This window comes from Vombatus ursinus, unplaced genomic scaffold (assembly GCF_900497805.2).
Source record: "Vombatus ursinus unplaced genomic scaffold, bare-nosed wombat genome assembly UNPS02014797.1, whole genome shotgun sequence".
Classification (NCBI taxonomy): domain Eukaryota; kingdom Metazoa; phylum Chordata; class Mammalia; order Diprotodontia; family Vombatidae; genus Vombatus; species Vombatus ursinus.
The window spans coordinates 1,940,687-1,966,857 of NW_020954575.1; the positions used below are offsets into that span (position 1 = coordinate 1,940,687).

The 26,171-nt window shown below is 37.6% G+C and overlaps 1 protein-coding gene across 1 annotated transcript in view; it reads right to left on the reverse strand.

The window, feature by feature from the left end:
* Positions 1-26,171, reverse strand: part of USP32 (ubiquitin specific peptidase 32) — a 260,532-nt gene that overhangs the window by 187,582 nt on the left and 46,779 nt on the right. The window contains exon 2 of the mRNA XM_027870297.1: positions 14,501-14,628. Coding sequence (XP_027726098.1) covers positions 14,501-14,628 — 128 coding nt within the window. The remainder of the gene's footprint in view (positions 1-14,500; positions 14,629-26,171) is intronic.

Below are 26,171 nucleotides of genomic sequence, written 5' to 3' on the forward strand. Positions count from 1 at the left end.
GCTACTTCTCCAAAATGTATACAGTCCTCTGAGGGGACAAGAAACTTGAAGCCAAGACAATGCTGCACTGGAGAAGGAATAAGAAAGAACCAAAGCAGGCCAGCTGGACCTATTTCCAAATACAGCTTATTCTTTTTAAAGGGATATGAAGGTATTCAGGGAAGACTAGTCCCTATGTTATGAGAGCTGCTGAACCCTTTTCATAGCTGCTTTTCACCCTTGGTGCCAACCTGTCACCCAGCTCTAACTTGTGGCTCCAAAAAGCTGGAGCATGCGTAAGAGCCACACACTGGTGAACTGTTTGGCAAACAGGCTAAACTAGGTTGAGGGTAACCAACAGGCCTCAAACCCATCAGCATGTGAAGACTTCAAGCAGAACAGGTGGATGTGAACAATTTGCTCCAACAAGCCATGAAGGAGGCAGAAGCAGGCACTATGGAACACTTAGAGCTTGGTTAGAAATCAGAGATACTAAGGTTATCCACTGTATCCCAAGCCATCACCAGTTATCTTGACTTCTACCACTGGACTCCAATGACTAGGGAAGAGAGAGCAAGGCCAACAACTTTGCAAAATTTTGCATCATAAATCCAATTTATGTGCAAGTAAAAAGACATCACTCATACCATTTTACTATTTTTAACCACCTTGAAGTCCTGTGCCAACAGGCAAATGATGAAGCAACTGGTGCAGATACACTGGGAGCTGTAGTGACAGCCCTGCACACACAGGCAACTCGAGGCATAGGGTTGTCTTCTCACTAGACTGCAGCAGTGGGATTTGGTAGACTCCCGAGTGTCTGTACTACTAACCTCCTGGTGGGAGGAAGGGGCAGGAAAAGATGCCCTAAAAATTGTCTGGGTTCACCTGACCTAACCCTGGCTTGTGTTCCTATCCTGTACTTAAAACATTTAAAAATGTATAAAAACTTTTGCAAAGATGATTCTATTTACCATTACTACATGGAATGTGCACACACTTATGGAGAACAAAAAATCCAGTAAGACTTGAAAGAAGAACAGCTCTTGCTGCAAGAGAACTCAGCAGGCATTGCTTCTAAATAGCAGCCCTGAGTGAAACAAGGCAATTGAAGGCCAGCTTACTGAAGTCAAAGCTAGATACACATTTCTTTGGAGTGGCCAGAGTGATGGCGAGTGCTGTGAAGCTAGCATAGGTTTCACAATCAGATCTAATCTAGTCAGCAAGCTTATATGCCTCCCAAAAGGAGTGAACAATAAACTCATGACAGTGTGATTGCCACTTACAGGAAAACACCATGCCACCATCATCAGTGTACATGCTTCCACCATGACAAACCCAGATGAGGTCAAAGAAAAATTTTATGAAGACCTGGAGACCTTTATCATTGATGTGCCAAATAAAGACAAGCTTGTAAGACTTGTAAGTCTTGTCAGACTACCAGACACAGCAGGGAGTCCTTGGGAAGAATGGAGTTGGAAATAGCAATGATCACTTACTACTGAAGACTCGTACATCTCATGACCTTCTCATCATCAACACTGTCTTCCATTTACCTAAATGCAGTAAAACCTCACGGATGTACCCTTTCAGCAAACACTGTCATTTAACAGATAATGTCATTGTAAGAAGAGACAGTTTGTGAGAGTGACAAAGGCAATGTGTGGTGCAGAATGGTAGACTGATCAGAGACTTACCCTTTTCAAGCTAAACATTTAAGAAAAACAGCAGCCTCAAGGCAAGATGACTACCAAAAGACTTAACATCAACAGATACAAGAATTTCAAGAACAATTTGTTGCTAACTTGGAGGGAAAGCTGAGCCAACACATGGTTGGCAATAGCGGAGCAGAAAAGGAGTGGACACCTAGGGCTTTATCCCAAAGAGATCGTACAAATGGGGAAAGGACCCACATGTACAAAAATATTTATGGCAGCTCTTTTTGTCGGGGCAAAGAATTGGAAATTGAAGGGATACTCATGAATGGCTAAACAAGCTGTGGTATATAAATTTAATGAAATACTATTGTGCTATAAGAAATGATGAGCAGGCAGACTTCAGACAAACCTGAAAAGTCTTAAATGAACTGATGTTGAGTGTAGTGAGCAGAACCAGGAGAAGATTGTACAAAGTAACAGCCACAATGTGCAATGACTAACTTTGATAGACTCATCTCCTCTCAGCAATACAAGGATCCAAGACAACTCCAAAGGACTCATGATGGAAAATGCTGTCGACATCCAGAACAAGAACTATGGAGTGTGAATGCAGACCAAAGAATATTATTTGATCTTTCTCTCTCTTTTTTTTTTGATTTCTTCTTTCTCATGGTTTCTCCCATGGGTTCTAAGTCTTCTTTACAACATGACTAATGTGAAAATAGGTTCAATATGAATGTATATATAAAGCCTATGTCAGATTACATGCCGTCTTGGAGTAGGGGGGAGAGGAAAGATGGGGAGAAAATTTAGAACTCAAAATTTCATGGAACTGAATGTTGAAAACCAAAAATAAATAAATAATTTATTTTAAAAAGAGAGACAGAAAAGAAAAAAAGGGGGAAAAAAAAGAAGTGGGCAGTTTTCAGAGATGTGGTGTATAACACTGCATTTAATATTCTGGGCCAGTACACTCACAAACATCAAGATTGGTTTGAGGAAAATAACAAGAAAATTAAAAAGCTGCTAAACAAAAAATGAGAATTCCACAGGATTTTACCTGTCTGTAAGAAAACACTGTTCTACTTCATCCAAAGTAAAACACAAGAGAAACTTAGAGAGATGCAGGATTCTTGGCTCAGCAAAAAAGCACCTGAAATTCAGTTTCACACTGATAATAACAATCCAAAGCACTTTTATGATGTCCCGAAAGCTTTTTATGGACCAAAGACTTTTATGCATCTCAATTACTCAGCACTAATGAAGCCACATTGATGAGTGATAAGAACATGATCCTGGAGAGATGGGCTGAACATTTCCATAGTGTTCTCAACAGACTGTCATCAACCAATGCTGAACCCATCGACCATTTATCTCAGGTTGAAGTCAATCCCTCTCTAGCCAAACTTCCAACTGAAGAAGAGGTTTTGAATACCATTCAGCTACTCTCACGTGGCAAAGTGCCTGGTGCTAATTCTATTCTAGCTGAGATTTACAAGGCAGGTGGTCCACTGCTCATACAAAAGCTGACTAAAATTTTCCAGGTTGAATTGCAAGAGGAGGTTACCCCCCAGGAGTTCAAGGATACCTCCATTGTCCATCTCTATAAAGAAAAAGGAAATAGGCTGTTCTGTGACAATCACAGTAGGGTCTCTCAAGCTGTTGCTGGCAAGTTTTTTGCCAGAGTTCTCCTTAATAGGCTGATCCTTCAGCTGGAAGATGGTCATCTACCCAAGAGCCAGTGTAATGGTCAATAATGCTATTTTCTGTATGACAACACCAGGAGAAATGCGAGGAGCAGAACAGAGGTCTGTACATAATATTTATCAATCTGCTCAAGGTCTCTGATACTATCAATCATGAGGGCTTGCAGAAGATCATGGCAAAATTTGGTTGCCAAGTACTGTACTGTACACCAAATCCATGACAGCATGTCACATGGGTTCTGGATAATGGACAATGTTCTTGTGCTTTAACAGTCACCAATGGAATGAAGCCAGCCTGTGTGCTTTCTCCTGTGCTTTTTAGCATGTTGTTTTTAGCAATGTTGTTAGATGTCTTCAATGAGAAAAAAAATGGTATCAAGGGGGCAGGTAGGTGGTGCAGTGGATAGAGCACCAGTCCTGGAGTCAGGAATACCTGAGTTCAAATCCGGCCTCAGACACATAACACTCACTAGTTGTGTGACCCTGGGTAAGTCACTTAACCTCAACTGCCTCGCCCAAAAAAAAAAATGGCATCAAGGTCAGCAACCACACTGACGATAAATTATTTAACTTGAAAAGTCTTGTAAGCCAGACTGAAATGGAGAGAGAGTTAGTGTGTGACTTTGCTCACAGATGACTGTGCACTCAATGCAGCCTCTGAAGCTGAAGTGCAACTGAGTATAGATTGATTCTCTGCCACTTGTGATAACTTTGGCCTGACAATTAACAAGAAGAATAAAGGTTCTCCACCATCCATCCATACATGGAAATATCAGTTCCAGGAAATGGAGAATTTTGAATGCTATGGATAAGTTAACTCACCTTGGTAGTGTATTTTCCAGAGATATACACATAGATGATGGGGTTGATGCATGCAACATACTGTTAGTAGAATTGTGAACTGATCCAACCATACTAGAGAGCAATTTGGAACTATGCCCAGAAGGCTATCAAACTATATATACACTTTGACTCAACAATACCATTGTTTAGGTTTGTACACCAAAGAGATCAAAGAAGAAGGACCCATACATACAAAAATATTTACAACAGCTCTTCTTGTAGTACCTAAAAATTGGAAACTGAGGGGATGCCCATCAATTAGAGAATGGGTGAACAAGCTGTGGCATACAATTATAATGGAATATTATTGTGCTATAAGAAATGATGAGATGGACAATTTCAAAAAATTCTGGGAAACCTTAACATGAATTGATGCCATGTGAAGTGAGTGGAACCAGGAGAACATTGTACACAATAACTGCAATACTGTACGATGAAGAACTATGAAAGACTTGGCTACTCTTGTGGTAATACAATGACCTAAGACAATCTCAAAGGACTCATGATGAAAAATGCTATCCACTTTCAGAGAAAGAACTGATGTTGTCTGAATACAGACTGAAGCATATTATTTTTCACTTTTTTTTTGAGTCTTCTTGCACAAAATGACTACTATGAAAATGTTTTATATGATTGCACATGTACATCCTATATCAGATTATTTACCATCTCAGGGAGAGGGGAGGGAAAGAAGGGAGGAATAGAATTTGGAACACAAAACCTATAAAAAAATAAAACCAACAAATGTTAAATTGTTTCTATACATCACTGGGGGAAAAATAAAACATTATTTTTTTTAAAACCAGTGCATTGGTGTTCCTATTTTTCCAAATTTTCTCTAGCATTTGTCATTTTCCTGTTATGTCATGTTAGCTAACCTGATAGCTATAAGATGGTGGTTCAGTTGTTTTAATGTGCATTTCTCTAATCTATAGTGATTTAGAACATTTTTTCCTGTGACTACTAATAGCTTTGATTTATTCTTCTGAAAACTGCTTGTTCATATATTTAACCATTTATCAATTAGGGAATACCTCTTATTTTTATAAATTTGGCTCGGTTCCCTACATAATTGAGAAATGAGGCCTTTATCAGAGAAACCTGCTATAAATTTTTTCCCAGTTTCTTGCTTTCCTTCTAATTTTTGGTTGCATCTGATTTTGTTTGTGCAAAAACTTTTTAATTTCATGCAACCAAAATTATCTTTTTTTTTTTAATTTTTACTTTTTTATTTTGCTTTCTGTGATCCTCTCTATCTCTTGTTCGGTCATAAAATTCCCTCAGCCATAAAGCTAAATTTTTCCATGCTCTCCTAATCTGTTTATGATATCACCTTTCATGTCTAAGTCATGTTACGCCTTATTTTGGTATACAGTGTGAGATGTTGGTCTATACATTGTTTCTGCAAGACTGCTTTCCAGTTTTCCCAGCAATTTCTGTCAAATAATTAATTCTTGCTCCAAAGACTTGGATCTTTATCAAACACTAGATTACCATAGTCATTCACTGTTGTATATTGTATGTACTAAATCTACTCCACTGACCAGCAACTCCATTTCTTAGTCAATAAAAGATTTTTTTGATTATTTTTGAAATACATAGTTTGAAATGTGATACTAAAAACAGCTTATTCTTAACAAGAAAGTCTTCCTGGAATCTAGATCCCAGAAAGCCCTTCCCCTTCCTGGAGTGCTACAATTTAGAAGTGGTATGGTTTATCAGACATGGCTTCTGGGAGGTTGAACATCTGGCCTGGGTAGTCAGATACATTAACAATGTATCTGTTGATTGGCAGGTATAAACCTCTTCCTGAGATGGGAAGGTACCATTTTGCCAGTTGGAGATAAGGCCCACCTGGGTTAAGTGCATCCTCCTACTGGCACAAGGACACAGCTGGACACAGTAATAGCTTCCTCGTCCTTAAATAGAGGGAAATATACTGTCCTGTAGCAAGTACAATACAGCATTACCACCCAAATGTCCAAAATAGCACTAGACCCACTCCCCAAAACGTGCTATTCCTGTTAACCTGTTAAGTTAGCATAAGATATTTCTAATGGTATTGACATTCCCCATAAACAATTGTATGCAATGGAAGATATCAAAAATTCCTCCACTTGTCATGACTCTAAAAGGGAGAGCCAATTACTGTCAAGTCTTGTACTTTCTAGGCCCCAGACCACTTGGACAAAACCATGGCCAATGACTGGGAATTAGTGTAGATAAAAATCTTCTCTGCCCCATCCTTCAAAACTCTCTCACATGCAAGTCGTGCAGTCTGAAGTTCAACTCAATGGAAAAATTTTCCAGGACCTGCACTGCCTAAGGTATCATGTTCACAGTTAGTGGCAGATAAAAGTTGAGTTGCATATACCTCTCATGTAGTGGATAAAGCTATTAGTCAACCAAGTAAAAGAGCACTCCTCAGGAGCCAGGCCCTTTCAGGCGAAGGCCCACTGGGCCAGAAGAGAAGGTAAGGTTACAAGATATGAATTGGAAGTCTCAGTGTCTGGCATAATCACCACCCTTGCAGGAAAGGTACAGGACGGACCTGGACGAACATGATTTTTAAGGTATAATATCAATTTAGCAATAGAAGCCTCCTGCGTTCTACTCAACTCGTTAAAGAGATCATCTTACAGCATGCAACTCATAATAGGTAAATCTGAACAAAAAGTGATTATACAATCCTTTGTCATCTGTTCAGTAGTAACCCAGGAAGAAGCAGGCTCCTCCTTTTCTTTCTTTTTTTTTTCTTTTTGGTGAGGCAGTTAGGGTTAAGCGACTTGTCCAGGGTCACACAGCAAGTGTCATGTGTCTTGAGGGCGAATTTGAACTCGGGCCCTCCTGACTCCAAGGCCAGAGCTCTATCTACTGCTCCACCTGGCTGCCCCTAGGCTCCACCTTTTCAAAAGAAATATAGTAAATGGCCTCTCTGGGGAACATGGAGCTCCAGAAGCCTAAGTCACTTAATTCTGGCCACTTCTTGATGCCTATCAAAGGCTCAAAGGCGAACTTTATTGAAAGAAACACAGGCCTTTGCAGGGTCATGCTCCCACACTAAGTGCCTCCTCCTTACCCCCAGGGTCCTTCTGTATACTGTCTTCTCCCATTAGATTATAAATTCCTTGATGGCAGTGGCTGCCTTTTTCATATTTGTATTCGTTATGTTTAGTACAGTGAGGATAAGAAGACCGGACCTGTATTAACTGATGCAAAATGAAATGAACTGAACCAGGAAAACATTGTACATAGAAATAGCAACACTGTGTGATGACCAACTATGAATGCAATACAATGATCCAAGACAATTACAAAGGACTCATGCTGGAAAATGCTATCCACGTTCAGATAAAGAACTGATGGACTCAGAATGCAGATAGAAGCATAGTTTTTTCACATTCTTTATTTTTTTCATGGTTTTTTTCCTTTTGGTCTGTTTCTTCTTTCAAAACTGTAACTAATACAGAAATATGTTTTACAAGATTGTATATATATAATCTATATCAAACTGCTTACAATTTTAAGGAAGAGGGGAAGGAGATAGAAAAAGGTGGAACTCAAAATCTTGTAAAAGTGAATGCCAAAAATTTTCTTTACATGTAATTGGAAAAAAAGACAAAAAGTTAAAAAAAAATTTAAAGAATATTCATCATTATTTTTTTTAAACAGTTCACTAAAAGGGAAGTACTTTACAAAATTACGTGATATTATAGAGGGGCAGATCTGAGGGTACTTCTATAGTATTTCAAAATATGTCTTTCTCATGTCAAAGTATTCTGAAACCAAAAGAAGCAATTTCCATTTTTCTAAATGATAATATGAAGTAAAATCATTTTAGACAAAAATTTCTTCCTGAAACTTCTGTATTTGATTAATATTTTTAAAACCAAGCACTCAAAATAAAACAATGCAAGTTCCTCAAATTCAAGCTCAGAGCCAAAAGATACATGATTTCATTTATGATACAAATTAGAATTATGAGTAATAAATTTAGAGAATATGCTTATATATTTCCCAACTTTAAAAACACCTGCCCTGAAAGTGAAAAAGAATTAAAAGTAAGCTTAATAATCACTTGTCAAGTTGATAAAAATTATTCTCATTTTATTTGAAAAATCTATAAATTTTACATATGAATGTAAAAATAGCCCATTTACCATGAACAGATATGATATGATTTGAATAAGAATGGTTAATCAATTTCTCTTGAGATAATACGCTGAAACGAGTATATAAATAATTCTTTGGTAATCAAACAGTAAGAATTTTACTAAAACATATCTTTTGTGTGATGCTGGGTTTTCCTTAACTCTTACAAAAACAAAGTATGTACTTAAACTACTAGCTGAAAATAGCAATATCATCAATAACACTATGTTTTGAGAAACTGCAAGAAAAAACAGCCCACCATCATTGTTATTATTTTATGTTACAAATAGGAATATTGCAATAGAATTAATAAATATTTGTACAATGTTTTTACTGTGTATTTAATATGTTATAAAATTAACACATTCTTAATTCTGTCTGAATAAAAAAAGAAAATTATAAATGATCTTGTAAAAGTAGAGGGACACATTTATTTCAAAGGTGGAAAGAAGAGGGTGAGAAGCACTAGAAAATAAAGTTTAGAAACCACTATAATAAGGTATAAAAGGAGATGTAATCTACATCATCTTATATCAAAAGTTACATTCAAATCATAACTGCTACTTACATGACTTTCTTAAAGTCAAAACGCCTACATTCAAATCAGAATTACTACATTTATTCACTGGTTGACCTTTAGGAAAGTTATTGGACTTCTGAGTCTCAGTTTTCCCAGTTATAAAATGATAGGATTGTATTAGGTGATCACAAAGGCCTCTGTAAGTTTAGTTATTATTCCATTAATTGAGAATTCTAGAAATGTATTTCATACTTACTATGCCATGTACAAAATACCAAAACAATCTTACAGTTTCAAGCGCTAAAACTGTAACATACAGTAAGGCAATACCCAAATCACATTAATAAGCACTCATTAGATGCCTACTATATGCCATTTTGTTGTTCAGTCGCATTTGATTCTCTGTAGTCCCATTTTGGAGTTTTCTTGGCAGAGATACTGGAGTGGTTTGCCATTTCTTTCTCCAGCTCATCTGACAGATGAAGAATGGAGACAAACCGGGCTAAGTGACTTGCCAAGTGTCACACAGCTAGGACATGTCTTAGGCCAGATTTGAACTCAAGAAGATGAGTCCTCCTGATTCCAAGCTCAAGGCTCTATCCATGCTCCACCTAGCTGCCCAAGCTAAGCTGCCCTATAAGCCAAGCACCGTACTAAGTGCTGAGGATACCAAAAAAAAAAAAAAAAAAAAAAGGCAAAAAATGATCCCTGGTTTCAAGGAGTTTACAATCTAATAGAAGAGACAACATGTAAACAACTGCATATAAACAAGTTACATACAGAGTATGTAGGAGATAATCAGAAAAGGGAAAACACTAACATTAAAGGGAATCAGGTAAGACTTGTTGCAGAAGGTGGGACTTTAACTGGGACCAGAAAGATGCCAGGAGGCAAAGGTGAAGACGAAGTGCATTTCAGCCACTGAAAACGCACAGGAGTTGAGAGATGTCTTGTGCAAAAAAAAAAAAAAAAAGCAAGGAGGCCAGTGTCACTGGATCAGAGAGTACATGAAAAGAGTAAGGTTTACAAAGACTGAGGGGGCAGCTAGGTAGCAGAGTGGATAGAGTTCTGACCTTAGAGTCAGGAGGACCTGAGTTCAAATCCAGTCTCAGACACTTGACACTTACTAGCTATGTGACCCTGGGTAAGGCACTTAACCCCGATTGCCTCATCAAAAAGGAAAAAAAAAAGGAATCTAAAAAAAAGTTATGAAGGCTTTAAAAGACAAAGGATTTTACATTTGAACCTGGAGGTAACAGGGAGACACTGGTGTTGATTGTAACATGGTCAGACCTACACTTTAGGAAAATCAATTTCACAGCTGAGTGGACTAGAGATGGACTGAAGAGATTTGAGGAAGGGAGACCAATAAGAACATTATTGTATTAATCCAGGAATAGGGTCATGAGGAGGCGTACTAGGGTGGTGGCAGTGTCAAAGGACAGAAGATGGTATATACAAGAGATGTTATGAAGACTGAACCTATAGGACTTTGGAACAAACTATATATTAGGGAGGATCCAGGCATGGGGAGGAGGGCACGGGGGATTATTGGGAAAGGATGAGGAATAAAGCATAATACCTAGGTTGAGAGCCTGGGTGATTGGGAGTATAGTGGTACTAGCCACAGTAACAGGAAAGTTAAAGAGGAGGGAAAGCAGAGAAGATAATTAATTCATTTTTGGACAGACTGAATTTAATTGCACTATGGGACATCCAGTTCAACCTATTCAATTGGCAATTGAAGATGTGAGTCTAGACCAGAGGTTCTCAAACATATTTGGCCTACCGCTCCCTTTTCAAATAAAAAACTACTCAGCACCCCCCTGGAAATCTACTTTCTTTAACCCTTTAACAGTTTGGTTTTTTTAATTTGCATCATTTCAAAACAAATTAAAAAATTTTAAATGACATATCTTTAATAATTTCTTGTAAATTTGTGGTTTTTTTCTTGCATTGAAATTCTGATGATGCAATATTGCGTCATGTAACTGTATAGTATCATATTGTAAACAAGTCATTACAGGCGCATATTCCTGCCAATGCATGCTAGACTTCCCAACAATGTACAACATACTCACCTGCCAACACCTGCTTGTTAAGACCTGTCAACAGACTTGACCACTGATTGGCTATAACTTGCATTTTGTGTGTGTATTTGGAAAATAATGTAATCACTACGACTTTAACTCTGTTACACAACAAACAAAACAGGTAGGAACCGTTTTTCAAAATTTTCTTATCTTTTCTTCTTTCCTTATGCTTCCACCCCCCCATTTTTATTCAACACCCCTCAATTGCACCTGAGGCTACAACCCCCCCTCACCGTTCCAGCACCCTCCAGTGGACAGTATCACCCACTTTGGAACCTATGGCTAGAGGTCAGCAGAGAAATTAAGGCTGGATAATTAGATCTGGGAATCATCAGTATAGAGACAATTGATTACATGGGAGCTGATGAGATCACCAAGGGAAATGGTATAGAGGGAGAGAAAAGCAGCCCAGGACAGAATTTTGGGAAACACCCACTGTTAGCAGGAGTGATGAAGATCCAGCAAAGGAGACATAAAAGGTGTGTCACATAGGTAGGAGGTAAAACTAGGATAGAATATTGTTACAGAAACCTAGAGAGAAGAGAACATCAATGAAGGAAAAGGTAGTGACTGACAATGTCCAAAGCTGCAGAGAGGTCAGTGAGATACTTTGGGATGTTTCTATAACTTTAAAAACATACACAGTGAGAGACAGAAGGAAAAAAAAAATTTAAGTAGTATGACTTATGATCCTAAATACCAGATTTCTCACTCCTTGTATTTCATATCAACTGCTGAGAACAACAAAACACTTTGCCTCAGTTTGGGAGGATGGGAGGCAGAGAGAAAGAGACCACAGAATCAGAGTTTAGATAGAAAAATGTTGGGAAATTACCAAAAAAATTAAAAATGAGCTGCATCTTGTAGGATTCATCTCTACATATTCATCTGAATTGAGTATTTTAATTCACGCATTATAAAGCTAACAAAATAAGATGGTCTTAAAACATGAAAAGTTTCATATTTACTCCAAAGAGCTTTCACTCAGAAGATTTAAAATTTACTTTATAGTTCCTGTGGCTGAATATACTTAACTATCCCTTAACCAGAATTTTGTTAATGCTTGCAGTAGTCAATGAAATTAGATCTACTGCAATATGCTGTTATCAATTACAAAAAATATTTTTGGATCAAAGTGTTTTGGTTTGGTTTTTTTTTTTTGGTTTTTGGGGGGTTTTTTTGCTTAGGCAGTCGGGGTTAAGTGACTTGCCCAAGGTCACACAGCTAGTAAGCGTCAAGTGTTTGGTCTGAGGCCGGATTTGAACTCAGGTCCTCCTGACTTCAGGGCCGGTGGTCTATCCACTGCGCCACCTAGCTGTCCCCAAAGTGTTTTCTTAAAAACGACTTTTAGCAAGATGAGAATTCTCTCTGAATACTTTTTCAACTACTAAAAAAGCCTTGACTACACAGCAATTTGTACAAATAAAGCTCACACCTGAATACATATGATTATACCATGCTGATTTCAATAAGAAAACAACAGTATCTGATTAAGAAATTGCTTCAAGCAAATAATTTTTGACATCTGGCACATCCCTTAAAATATTCATTAAGTAGATAATATATTTGACACAGTGTTTTATAAAAGGAATTCACTAGTCCCATTACATTTAAGGACAGGTCATCTTCCACCATTAACCTAGTTTTTCAAGTTTATGATGCCATTTTAAAAGTCACTTCAGGTGAAAACTTGCCAATTATGAACCATATCAAGTCAGTAAATTGCATTTTTAAAAATCCATTTCTGTATGCTTACAAGATCATAGTGGCTGCATTTTGTTATGCCATCTTTATCTATCTAAATTTCTAGAAATACTTTTTCTTATTTGCAAAAATACAAACAAAAAGCAACACAATTAAATCTATGACATATAACGTAGCTGTCTCAAAATGAAGATAAGGAAATGTAAATGTAGAATTCAGACAGAGATGAATACCAAATTAAGCTATCATATCTAGCTACTGAAAAAAGGTTTCAGATTAGTATTCTTCTAAGTACTCTCTCTATGTGCAGCAATACCCAGATGTAATGAGTCAAGTAGGATATGGAGGGTGATAAAGGAGAATGTCAATTGCTTTTCTCACTTTAATGTAAACACTTTACAATTCAATTCCATTTAACAGTCTTTTACTAAGTATCTACTATATTCTAGCCATTGTGCTAGTGTCTGGTGACATCCCCAAACAGTGGGACCCAAAAGTCCCTGTTATCAGAGTTTGAATTTTACTGGAGCAAAAACCTACAGACAATCAATCAATAAAGCAACAGGCATTTAATAAGTACCAACTAGATGCCAGGAAATGTGGCAGGCAATAAGGATACAAATACAAGAATAAAACAATCCCTACTTTTAAGTAGAAAACATCCCACCATGGAGTCACGATGTATTTAAGTACATACACAATAAATATAAAACAAAAACAAAATAGTTAAGTATTAGTTAGGGAAGAGGACACTAAGACTTCATATAGAAGATGGGGCTTGAGCTGTGTCTGAAAAAGATGTATTTTGTAAAGGAAACATGAAAGGGGAGTATTTTCCAGGAATGGAGGACCAACCACACTAAGGTAAGCCAGAAGATAGAGGGCTTAGTGTGAGGAACAGAAAGTGAAGGACAAAGAGTAATAGCAATAAACCCCATAGGCCCTGTGACTGCTCCTTACCCTAGAATGACACCTCTAGGCACAGGTATCCCCTTTGGTCTAACCTGGATCTGTGCCCCAAAATTAGGAAATAGGGCAACAAAGATGCCAGTTCATACTTACCCCCCTTTCAAGGCCCCAGTATGGGTCTGAGATGTCCTGGTGTACAGCTTCGTGCACCTGGAGCACCCCCATGGTATACTTCTAACTATCCATTTCTGCAGTAACCATAGATCTGTCTCCCTATGCCAACATGATCTGAAAAAAGTAACTTACCATAACTTTTTCTTGGATCTCAACCATCAAGATTTAGTCAAGTGCTTTCTCTACCTCTGTTTGAAATGGGGCAGCACGCCACCGTACACCTTCCTACTGCTCTGCTGCCTTGGTTCCACCTCACAAGTTAAAGTTCAAGGCTTTATGACAAATATAAGTTGCCCAACAATTGATTTTTCTATTTTATTGAGTTGTTTTTGGCATCTGATATAATGCCATAATGTACAAAAGCATATGTAACAGTGAACATTGTTACTTTTAAAAAGCAATTATTTCTAACTATTAGCAAGTACAATTTAAATGATTTTTTGCAAATTCTAATTAGATATTTATTTTACAACATTTAATTTTATAGCATTAACTGGATTTCTCCATATAGACCCTGTACCTCAGGGAGAGATTTATGCCAAGAAAAGAGGACAGTCATCTAACTGTGGCCAGGTTTATAATCAGTGGCTACTAAAGAGCAGAGGCACACAACAGAAGCAGAAAGGCAGTTCCACTGTAATATAACAGGAGATCAGCATAATCTTTATTGGAAAGGAAAAACAAACTATGACGGTGAATAAATGAACTGGAAGACACTGGAAGATTCAGGGCAAAAAGCAATTTTCTCAAAAAGCAATTTACCTCTGCAACTTTTGGTGGAACTCCATCCCCAAGCACTTCCCTAATGAAGCACTGCTGGCCCATGTAACATGACAGTCCACATGTCCTCTTGAAGGCATCTTTCAGTCGCTTCAGCTCTACATCTGTGACTGTAATTTAGAAAGAAAAGACAGATATAAAAACAGGAGGGAAAAAAGCACACTCAAAATTTTGAATCGTTTTTAACTCAGTTCCTAAGAAAATACATCTATGAACAATAAAAAAAGAGAATTTTAGAACATATTTCCATTTTCTAGATAAGTAAAAGAAGTTAGGACATAAATTCTAGTAAGAAAATCTTTTACATAAAGTCATATATAAAATATGTAGAATAACAAAATATTCAGTGTCGCTTGTTTAAAACTATTTGTTGCATTAAAGTGTTAATTTATTACGACTATCAGAAAATAAGTACAAGTACAAATTTTGGAAGAGACAGCAAAGAATGTAGTATTATAGCACAAATTATCTAGATCAACAGATAATTGAAATATAATTTATATTTCACATCACACATTTTCTAGCGAAATTCAAGTATTTCTCCTAAATTATTGCAATAGCCTCCTACCTGTTTACCTGCCTCATCTCTTCACATCCAGCCACATCTCTCCCACATACATATGACGCTTCCTTCCTGATACACATCACAAAAACCTTCCACATTTCACACATCCTGTATACTCCAGACAAATAAACCTATTTGCCCTCTTACCCTTTCCTACCTACTTGATTGTTAATGTATCCATACATTTTCAATCTACTCCTCCCTCCTCCCCTCAACATCTAGTTCTTGAAATCTTTCAAGTTCTAGCTCAGGTGTTGCCTCTTTAATGAAGCCTTTCCTGGTTTCTCCTTCTCCAACACCACCATCACTACCACAAGACAGCAATTCAACCTTTAATTTAACTAAGCCTTTCAGCCTATAGTACCTTTAAAGTGTTAGGAGGAAAAAGTAACTCAATAAATGGCTTCCTTGCCAAAAGCCACTTTGATTAAGGTAAAGACTTTTAAAGCACGCTACTTAATAAGATATTGGCCTCAGCAGGAATCAAGAAGTTATCTTGTTTAAAAGGAACCAGGATAAGTATGAAATGATCAACTAGAGGAAAATATCTCCATATCAAATATCCTTGATAAGAGTTTGATATCTGAGATACATACAGGTAACTAACAGAAACATAACGACAAAACCCATTCCCTAGTAGAAAAGTGGTAAAAGGATACAAACCAACAATTTGAACTAATAACAATAACAAAAATGTTCATCAAAAAACTCTGAGGTTTCAACTCACACACAGTAATTTGGTAAAGAAATACGATGGTAATAGTCAATGTTGAAGGGCATGTGAAAAGACAGACACACATGTATTGTTAATGGAATGACGAATTGATCTAACTATTCTGAAAAGCAAGAAGTGGAGGTAAGGAGAGTGTATATTCCAGGAATGAGAGAACAAACTGTGTGAAGGCTCAGACTCAGAAAATGGAGGAAGAGAAAAGTCAGTCTGGCTTGATGATAAAACAACATGAAGAAAAGTACAATAATAGATAATAAGAAGTCTAGAACGTACATATCTCCAGAACAGGAATAGGTGTAGGTTTAAGGAATTCAAAGATGAAAAATCAGGGCAGCTAGGTGGTGCAGTGGATAAAGCTCTGACCTTGGAGTCAGGAGGACCTGAGTTCAAATCTGGCCTTAGACACTAGACACTCATCAGCTGTGTGACCCTGGGCAAGTCACTTAACCCCAACTGCCTCACCCAAAAAAAAAAAGCAGAAACAAACATGAAAAATCATAGTCCCTACTTCTAAATAACAGATATTAAAATACAAAGAATTTTTGTATACATGAACACAATAAGTGTGATAAAAAGTTGCATGGAATAAGGCCAGAAAATGTGGTTTACAAATATTCAAAGAGTCTTACATAGGTTGCAACATTTAAAGAGCTCTAACAGCACCTGTAGGCCTTCAGTATTGTAAAAAAAAAAAAACAAAAAAAACAACAGAGCTGAGCACATATATAGGAAGAATAATTAATTAAAATAGGAAACTATTAAATCCCAGGAGAGATGAACTACTTTCCCTATTCACTGCTCTCCCAATAAAGCAAATTCCCAGTAGTCTTCCAGCAGCCCATCACCAGTGCCTTAGGGCTTAGGGCATCTCTCCTCTTTAAAATAGGAGAGAAGGGAAGAGGAAGAATACTTTGGAGCACAGTAACTGAAAAACATTTATTTCTTAAGCCTCTACTGCTTATGTTAGCATTATGTTAGATACTGAGGACACAAAGACAAAAATTAACACAATTTCTGCCCCCAAAGAGTTTATAATCTAACAGGAGGGATATGCTACATATAGAAATAAATATGTCTAGACAAAAGATACGGATGGACCGGGTTGAGATGAAGGTCACTTTGGCTTCAAGGACGTTGGGTTAGGGGCAGCTAGCTGGCACAGGCCCTGGAGTCAGGAAGATCTAAGTTCAAATCCAGCCTCAGACACTTTACACTTACTAGCTGCATGACCCTTGGCAAGTCACTTAACCCCAATCGCCTCACCAAAAAGAAAAAAAGAAAGGATGCTAGAACTTCATGAAGAACCTTGAAGAAAGAGAAAGATTTCAAAGGGCAGAGATATTAAAGGAAAGAGTTTCCAGGCACTGCGGCCAAGATAAGGCACTAACTAGTATTAAAGGGGACCATTAAAGGCTTCTCATAGAAGGTGGAATTTTAGATGAAACTGGAAGGAAGCCAGGGAAGACAGGATACAGAGACCAAGAGGAAGAGAATCCCAGGCATGGAGGAGAGAGCCAGTTAAAATGCACGGGAGTGGGGAGATGGAATGTCTTATGAAAGGAATAGTAAGGAGATCAAAGTCACTAGATAGAACAGTATGGGGTAGACAGATGGAGAAGAGTAAAATGTAAGAAGACTAGAAAGACAGGAGTGGCCCAGGATATTAAAGACTTTAAAAGCCAGAGAATTTTTAATTTAATTTTGGAGGCAAGACAGAGCCACTGAAATTGGCAGATTAGGAATACGACTTGATCAAATCAGCAGCTTAGGAAGATCACTTTGATAGATAAGCAGAGGATGGACTGGACTGTAGAGAGACTTAAGGAAGACCAGGCAGAAGGCTACAGCAATAGTGTAGGAAGGATATGAAGACAGCCTGCAAAAGGGTGGGAGCAGTGTTACAGGACGGAAGGAAGGTGAATATAAGAGATATCACAAAGGTGACAATTGATATTACAATACGTGACAATAGACTGAATATACGGAGTGAGACTGAGGAGTTGAAGATGACACCCATGTTGTAAGCCTGGGTGGCTGGGAGGATGGTAATGCCTTCCAAAGCAATAAGAAAATAAGGAAGACAGAAGGGCTGAGGAGAAAAGATAATAAGTTAAGTTTTAGACGTGTTGACTTTAAGATGTCTATGGGATAGATCCTAAGTATTGAAGAACTCACTATTTGATCAAAAAAAACCCCAAACTTCTGAGAAAATCAGAATGCAGGACGGCAGAAACTTAGCATAGATCAACATCTCACACTTTAAACCAAGATAAGCTCCAAATGGGTATGTGACTTAGACATAAAGGGTGACATCACAACAAAATTAAAGAACCAAAGAAGAATCTACCTGTCAGAACCAAAGATAGGGAAAGAGTTTGTGACCAAACAAGAGATAAAAAGGTTCACTGGAGATAAAATAAACAATTTTGACTACATAAAATTAAAAAGATTTTGTAAAACAAAACCAGAGCAGCTAAAATTAGAAGAAAAGCAGGAAATTATGGAAAATCTTTGCCACAAGTTTCTGTAATAACAGTCTCAATTCTAAGATGTGTGAGTGAGTGTGTGTGTGTGTGTGTGTGTGTGTGTAATGGAATCAAGTTTATTAAGAATAAGAATCGTTTTCCAAAAATGGTCATAGGAAATGAACAGGTAATTATCAGAAGAAATCCAAGCTATCAAGTCATATTTTTTTAAAAAAAGCTATAAATCACTAATATTTAGAGAAATGCAACTTTAAAAAACTGAGGTACCACCTCACATTCAACCAATCAACAAACATTTATTAAATGCCTACTATATGTGCCAGGTACTGTGCTAAGTGCCTCGTATCCAACAGATTGGCAAAACTGACAAAAAAGGAAAATGACATATATTGGAGAGACTGTGGGAAAACAGATACTTTAACACAGTGTTGGTAGAGCTGTGAACTGATACAGCCATTATGAAAAGCAATTTGGAACTGTGCCCAAAAAGCTTTTAAACTGTGCATACCCTTTCACTCAACAACACCACTACTAGGTTGTTGTGATGGCTGTTGTTGTTCAGTCATTTCATTCATGTCCAACTCTTCAAAAATCCATTTGGGGTTTTCTTTGCAAAAATACTAAGGAGGTTTGCCACTTCCTTCTCCAGCGTATTTGACAGATAAAGAACTGAGGCAAACAGGGTTTAAGTGCCTTGCCCAAAGTCACACAGCGAGGAAGCATCTGAGGACAAATTTGAATTCAGGAAGTTAAGTCTTTCTGACTCCAGGCCCAGCATTCTGTCCACCACACCACCTAGCTGCCCACTACTAGGACCATACCCCACAGAGATCAAAGAATGAGAAAAAGGATACATACATACAAAAATATTATAGCAACAATTTTTGTGGTGCCAAGAATTGGAAACTGACAGGATATCCATCAACTGAAGAATGGCTGAACAACTTATTCTATAGTAATGTGATGGAATACTATTATGCTATAAGAAATGATAAAGGAGTCACATGATGAAGTGCTCTAAATCACTTTTGATTAAAGAAATACAAATTAAAACAACTCTGAGGTACCACCTGACATCTCTCAGACTGACTAATACGACAAAGAAGGAAAATGATAAATGTTGGAGAGAATGTGGGAAAATTAGGACATTAATGCATTGTTGATAGAGTTGTGTACTGAGCAATTTGGAACTGTGCCCAAAGGACAACCAAACTGTATATACCCTTTGATCCAGCAATACCTCTACTAGGTCTGTATCCTAAAGAGATGATAAAAAAGGGAGAAAAGACATACATGTGTAAAAATATTTATAGCAGCTCTTTTTGTGGTGGCAAAATACTGAAAATTGAGGGGATGCCCATCAACTGGGGAATGGCTGAACAAGCTGTGATATATAAATGTAATGGACTACTACTGTGCAATAAGAAATGATGAACAGGGGCAGCCACCAGCCCTGAAGTCAGGAGGACCTGAGTTCAAATCCGGCCTCAAACCAAACACTTGACACTTACTAGCTGTGTGACCCTGGGCAAGAAGCCATTTAACCTCAATTGCCTAAAAAGAAAAAAGAAATGATGAGCAGGTAGATTTCAAAAAAACTTGAAAAGACTTGTATGAAATGATGCAAAGTGAAATGAGCAGTACCAGGAAAACACTGTACACAGTAACAGCAACACTGTGTGAAGATCAACTATGAACGACTTAGCTCATCTCAGCAACACAATGGTCCAAGACAATTAGAAAGGGCTCCTGATGGAAAATGCTATCCACATCCAAATAAAGAACTGATGGATTCTGAATGCAGATGGAAGCATACCTTTCCATTTTATTTTTTTTTTCAGTGAAACATGAGACAAGGTTCTCAGCAGAGAGGCAGAGGAATGGGGAGACACAAGAGATTTAAGGATGGATAAAGGGTCTGGAAAAGCCACTGGGGTGAGTGGGAAAGCGGACTGTTTAGGAAGGTTTAAAAGGATTGCTTTGCCACAGTGAAGGCTTTGTTGAAATTATGTAATATAAATTTATAATGGATCAGTCAACAAGATTTCATTATTTTCTTCACTTTTAATTCAACTGCACAAGAATAGGGGCAAGGAAAGCAAATTAGGCAAAGAGTAGGCAAATGGTGAACAAATGAAGCCCTTGGCAGGGGATCTGAGAAGAAAACAGTCCAGAGGTGAACTTGTTCACTAATAGGTCCAGATGGGGAATTTAGGAGAGCCTAGACAGTGCAGGGATGATGGCCTGGGAGTGAACTGAGGGGTCATGGAATTAGAGGTAGCAACGAAGACAAAGAACAAGGCCTGATGGTATGAGGTAGAGTTAGAGATGGAAAGACAACAGACTGTAACTAAATAAGGTAATTTCAGAGTTCAAATACTGAGTGCCACTGACTACCCTCTGTGTAGCCTTTGCTAAATTATTTAACTTCACTGGGCTCCCAAGTTTCCTTACCTATAAAATGAGAGGAGAGGGAAATGGAATAAATGATATCTAAGGTACCTTCTAGCTCTGACTGTGTGGGTGACTAGAGCTAAAAGAGAACAGCAAAATGGTAGCCAAAATAGAATATACATAAGGAAGGCATACATGTGCAACAGTATCAAATGTAACAGAAACGCAAATAATGAGGCCAGAGAAAGACCACTGGATGATACAAATGTGAGGTAATTTTGAGCATGAAGATAGCAGTTTCAACTGTATAATAGAAACAGAAGCCAGATCACAGGGAGATGAAGAATGAATAGGTGCAAACAGGATCAATGTAGTCTGGGTAGAATTACAGATTTAAAACTAACTAGAGAGGGCCTTGGGGCACCTAGGTGGTGCAACAGATAGAGTGGTGGGCCTGGAGTCAGGAAGACTCATCCTCAAATCTGACTTCAGACACTTACTAGCTATGTGACTTTAGGAAAGTCACTTAAACCTGTTGGCCTCAGTTTCCTCATCTGTCAAATGAGCTGGAGAAGAAAATGGTAAACCACTCCAGTATCTTTGCCAAGAAAACCCCAAATAGGTTGGCAAAGAGTTAGACAAGACTAAAAGGACTTAACAACAATAGAAAGGACCTCAGAAGTCTTCTTATCCAATAAACTCATTTCTCAAATGAGGAAATTGAGGCTCAAGAAGTTACTTGCCTCACACAAGGTTACAAAAGTATTAAAACAGCAAGACTAGTCATCAAAATCAGGTCTTCTGATTCTGTGTGGAGCATTTTTTTCCTACTGCATCATGTTGCACAAATACACAAAGGTTGCAGATACACTGCTAATTTAGGTAAAATAAGCAGTCCAGTTTGAATAGAGGATGCACAGAAGAAAATCAGTGTAAAATAAAGGGGGCAGGAATGCAAAACATACAATGAATATCATTAAAAGATCTCTAATAACTCCTACATGCTGAAATTTTTTAAAATTTGCAATAGCTTTTGTTTTAATTTCAATTATGAAGAGAAGAAAGTAAAATATGAAAAGATGTTTATTTTGTATATATAATTAAGATATTAACTAAAACTCAACATTTTAAGAATTTTTTCTTGGGTTTAAGTGAGGATGATTAGTCATAAAAATTCTAAATCCTACAAGAATAAGTAATTTTCCTGCAATTACAAAGAATACTAACTTCCAAGAATGTGTATCTCAATATATATCTCAATGAGCATGATCAAAAAATTTCTACTGTTAAATGTGTACTAGTAATCAAAAGAGTTTAGAGAACACTGTTCTAGAAGACACTAAATGGCCACAAACCTGACTAGTAAAAGTCAAAATGACAAAAACTTCTAAAGATGAAGCACAAGATAAACACAAGGTAGTTAATGACAGGGAAGGTACTAGAAGGGAGGGAAGATTACAGCACAAGTAAACTTCACATTCTCTGACCAAAACACAGACTTGAAGGAACCCAGGGCCATCTCCATAGCAAGCAAAAGACCTAGGGAGATTTCAAAAAGTAGAAAACCTTAAATTGTACAATATGAGAAAATGGAAAACCAGAGAAAAATAAAAATTTGACAAAGGTGATTTCATTTGCAAAGATCAATAATGAAGGCTTGTGAAAAATAAAAGCTTCATCAGAACAATGGCACTGTAATCCTCAAAACTAGTCCAGAACTAGTCTCAAAATACCGAGGTCAGTTGGATTGAGCCTTTACCAGAGTTATGAGTCTTGGAAGCAAGTACATGAAAAACGTAGATATTAACAATGAGCTAGACAAATAATAATTAACAAATTATTCTGTACAAGAATTACTTTAAGGGGCAGCTAGGTGGCACAGTGGAGAAAGCACTGGCCCTAGAGTCAGGAGGAACTGAGTTCAAATCTGGCATCAGACCAAAACACTTGGTACTAGCTGTGTGACCCTGGGCAAGTCACTTAACCCCAACTGCCAAAAAAAAAAAGAATTACTTTACTTTTAGGCAAAGGAGAAAATAATATCAGCTGAGTCTTGAGGGAAGTCAGTAGCTAGAGGTGGGGTCAGAAAGCATTCAAGGCACGGGGAACAAGCCCACAACACTGTACAAAGTCAGGAAATGGAGTGACTTTTTAAAAAATAATAATAAGGCCAGTGTTGCTAGACTGTAGAGTTCCTGGAGGGGAATAAAACATAAGAATACTGGAAAGTTAGAAAGGGTCCAGGATATAGAAGGCTTTAAAATGAGGATTTTATACTCTTTACCATACAAAAACAGAGGATTTTATACAAACATTTATACAAAAATAATTTTACACTGATGATTTTATATTGCTCTTCGAAGTAATAGGGGAACCATTAGAGTTTATTAAACAGGGGGGTGACATGGTCAGGCCTGAGCTTTAACAAGATCATTTTGGCAGCTGAGTGAAGGACATCTGGAGGAAGACTTGTAACAGGAGGACAGACTAGCAGGTTACTACAACAATCCAAGAGAGAACTGATGTGGGCCTGTACCAGGGTGATGGCTGTGTTAATGGAGAAATGTGTATAAGAAAGACATTATGAAAGAAAAACAACACAACTCAGTAAAAATTGGATATGTAGGATGACTGCCAGTGAAGAGTAGAAGATGACACTGAAGTTGCAAACCTAGGTAAATAGGAGAATGGTAGTGCCCTCACAGGAAAGTTAAGAAGAGAGGAGGGTTCGGGATAAATATAGTGAGTTCTAAATTGGAATTGTTGAGTTTCAGATGTCTATGGGACTTTCCAGATGGAGATGTTCAATAAGGAGTTAGTGTCCTGAGCTCAGAGATGAGAGCTGGATATGTGCATTTGGAAGTCATCTACATAACTGAACCCTTGGGAGCTAATGAGATCACCAAAAAAGAGAATACAGAAGGGGCAGCTAGGTGGCGCAGCAGATAGAGCACTGGTCCTGAAGTCAGGAGGACCTGAGTTCAAATCCAGCCTCAGACCAAACACTTGACACTTACTAGCTCTGTGACCCTGGGCAAGTCACTTAACCTCAACTGCCTAAAAATAAAAATAATAAAATTAAAAGAGAATATAGAGACAGAAAAGGGCCTAGGGATATCCATGCATATGGGGAGGGATACAAAACATGAATTATAGTAAAAGAAACTGAGAATGAGGGGCCAGAAAAGGAGGAGAACTAAAAGAGGTCACAAAATTCCAAGGAGGAAAGAATTGCCATGGAAAAGAAGATGGTCAACAGTGTGACCACTCAAAGGATATGAACAGACAGCTTTCAGATGAAGAAATTAAAGCTATCTATAGTCATATGAAAAAATACTCTAGATCACTATTGATTACAGAAATGAAAATTAAAACAACTTCTCTGAAATACCACATCAAACCTATCAGACTGGCTAACATGATAAAAAAATAATAAATGTTAGAGAAGATATGGGAAAACTACAACACTAATGCATTGCTGGTGGAGTTATGGACTGATCCAATCATTTTTTGAGAATAATTTGGAACTATGCGCAAAGGGTTATAAAACTGTGCATACCTTTTGATTCAACCATACCAACACTAGGTCTGTATCCCAAAGAGATCATAAAAAAGGAAAAAGGACCCACATGTACAAAAATATTTATAGCAGTTCTTTTTGTGGTGCCAAAGAATTGGAAATTGAGGGGATGCTCATCGGTTGGGGAATGGCCAAACAAGTTGTGGTATATGAATGTAATGGAATAATACTGTTCCACAAGAAATGGTGAGCAGGTGGACTTCAGAAAAACCTGGAAAGACTTGCATGAACTGATGCTGAGTGAAATAAGCAGAACCAGGAAAACACTGTACACAGTAACAGCAACATTGTGTGATGACCAACTTTGTTAGACTTAGCTCTTCTGAGCAATGCAATGATATAAGACAATTCCAAAAGATTCATGATGGAAAATACTATCCATATCCAGAGAAAGATAGAAGCATACTATTTTCTCTTTTTTGTTGTTGTTTTCTGTGTTTTCTTTCTCATGGTTTTTCCTTTTGTTCTGATGGTTCTTCCACAACATGACTAATGTAGAAATAGGTTTAATATGATCATACATGTATAGCCAATACCAAAATGCATGCCATCTTGGGGGGGGGGGGTATAGGGAAGGAGGAAAATGTAGAACGCAAAATCTTATAAAAGCAAATGTTTAAGACTAAAAATTAATTTGAAAAAAAACAAACTGTGTGACCACAGAGATCCAGTAAGACGCAAACTGAAAAATAACCACCCAATTAAGTAATTAAGAGATAGCTGATAAACTTAAGAGAGCAGTATCAGTTGAGTGATGAGGTTAAAAACCAGAATGGAACCAGCTGAGAAGTGAAAGGAAAGGAAGTGGAAGCAATAAGAATAATGTAGAAACCTCCTGAGCGAAAACTCTAAAAATAAATTATAAAGACACTCAGAAGCTGTCATACTGAAGATGGCATCTGGTAATTATTCCCATTTTTTTCTCTAAGGATGTCTTTAACATACATTTTTCCAGCTATCTTTTACATTTCAGCATTACATCTTGACACAGCGCCATTTGCCCCTCTTAATTTCTCCTAAATTGTTTATTCTTCCTTAGTTTATTAATATCTTGAAGTAAACATAAAAGCATTGTTTTTTAGCTTTACATGGCTCGTTTTCTTTCATGGCCTCTTACCATCAATACTGAATATAGTTATCTAGCGGCATTCTTCCCACAAAATTAAAAATCTAAACATTAGTTTAAATAAAATAAACTGTAAATAAACTAAATTAAATCTATAAAACATAATGCAGAATGTCCCCAACTTAAAAAAGAGCTTATGTTCCAAAAGTTCATTTATAAGTCAGTTGTTTGAAAATGAGAATCCAGGGCAGCTAGGCGGTGCAGTGGATAGAGCACTGGCCATGGAGTCAGGAGGACCTGAGTTCAAATCTGGCCTCAGACACATGATACTCACTAGCTGTGTGACCCTCAGCAAGTCACTTAACCCCAATTGTCTCACACCAAAAAGAGAGAAAGGGGCAGCTAGGTGGCGCAGTGGATACAGCACTGGTCCTGAAGTCAGGAGGACCTGAGTTCAAATCCGGCCTCAAACCAAACACACTTGACACTTACTAGCTGTGTGACCCTGGGCAAATCACTTAACCTCAACTGACTTTAAAAAAAAGAGAGAGAGAGAGAATCCAAAAGGCAGCACAGTGCAATATAGAATCAAAAGAGCCTTGGTTCAGCCACCAGACATGGTTCACACCTCAGCTCTGTCATTTGCTATCTGTGTGAGTTAGGCAACTAATTTAACCAATGTGGGTCTCAGTTTCCTTTATACAAAAAAGGAAGGACTTGAATCAAATAGCTCCTAAGTACTGCTCTAGCTCTAACTCTAACTCTGTGCTCCTTTACATATGTTCACATAGGGAAAGAAAAGGTGACTGTGCCAGTATACGCCATAAAG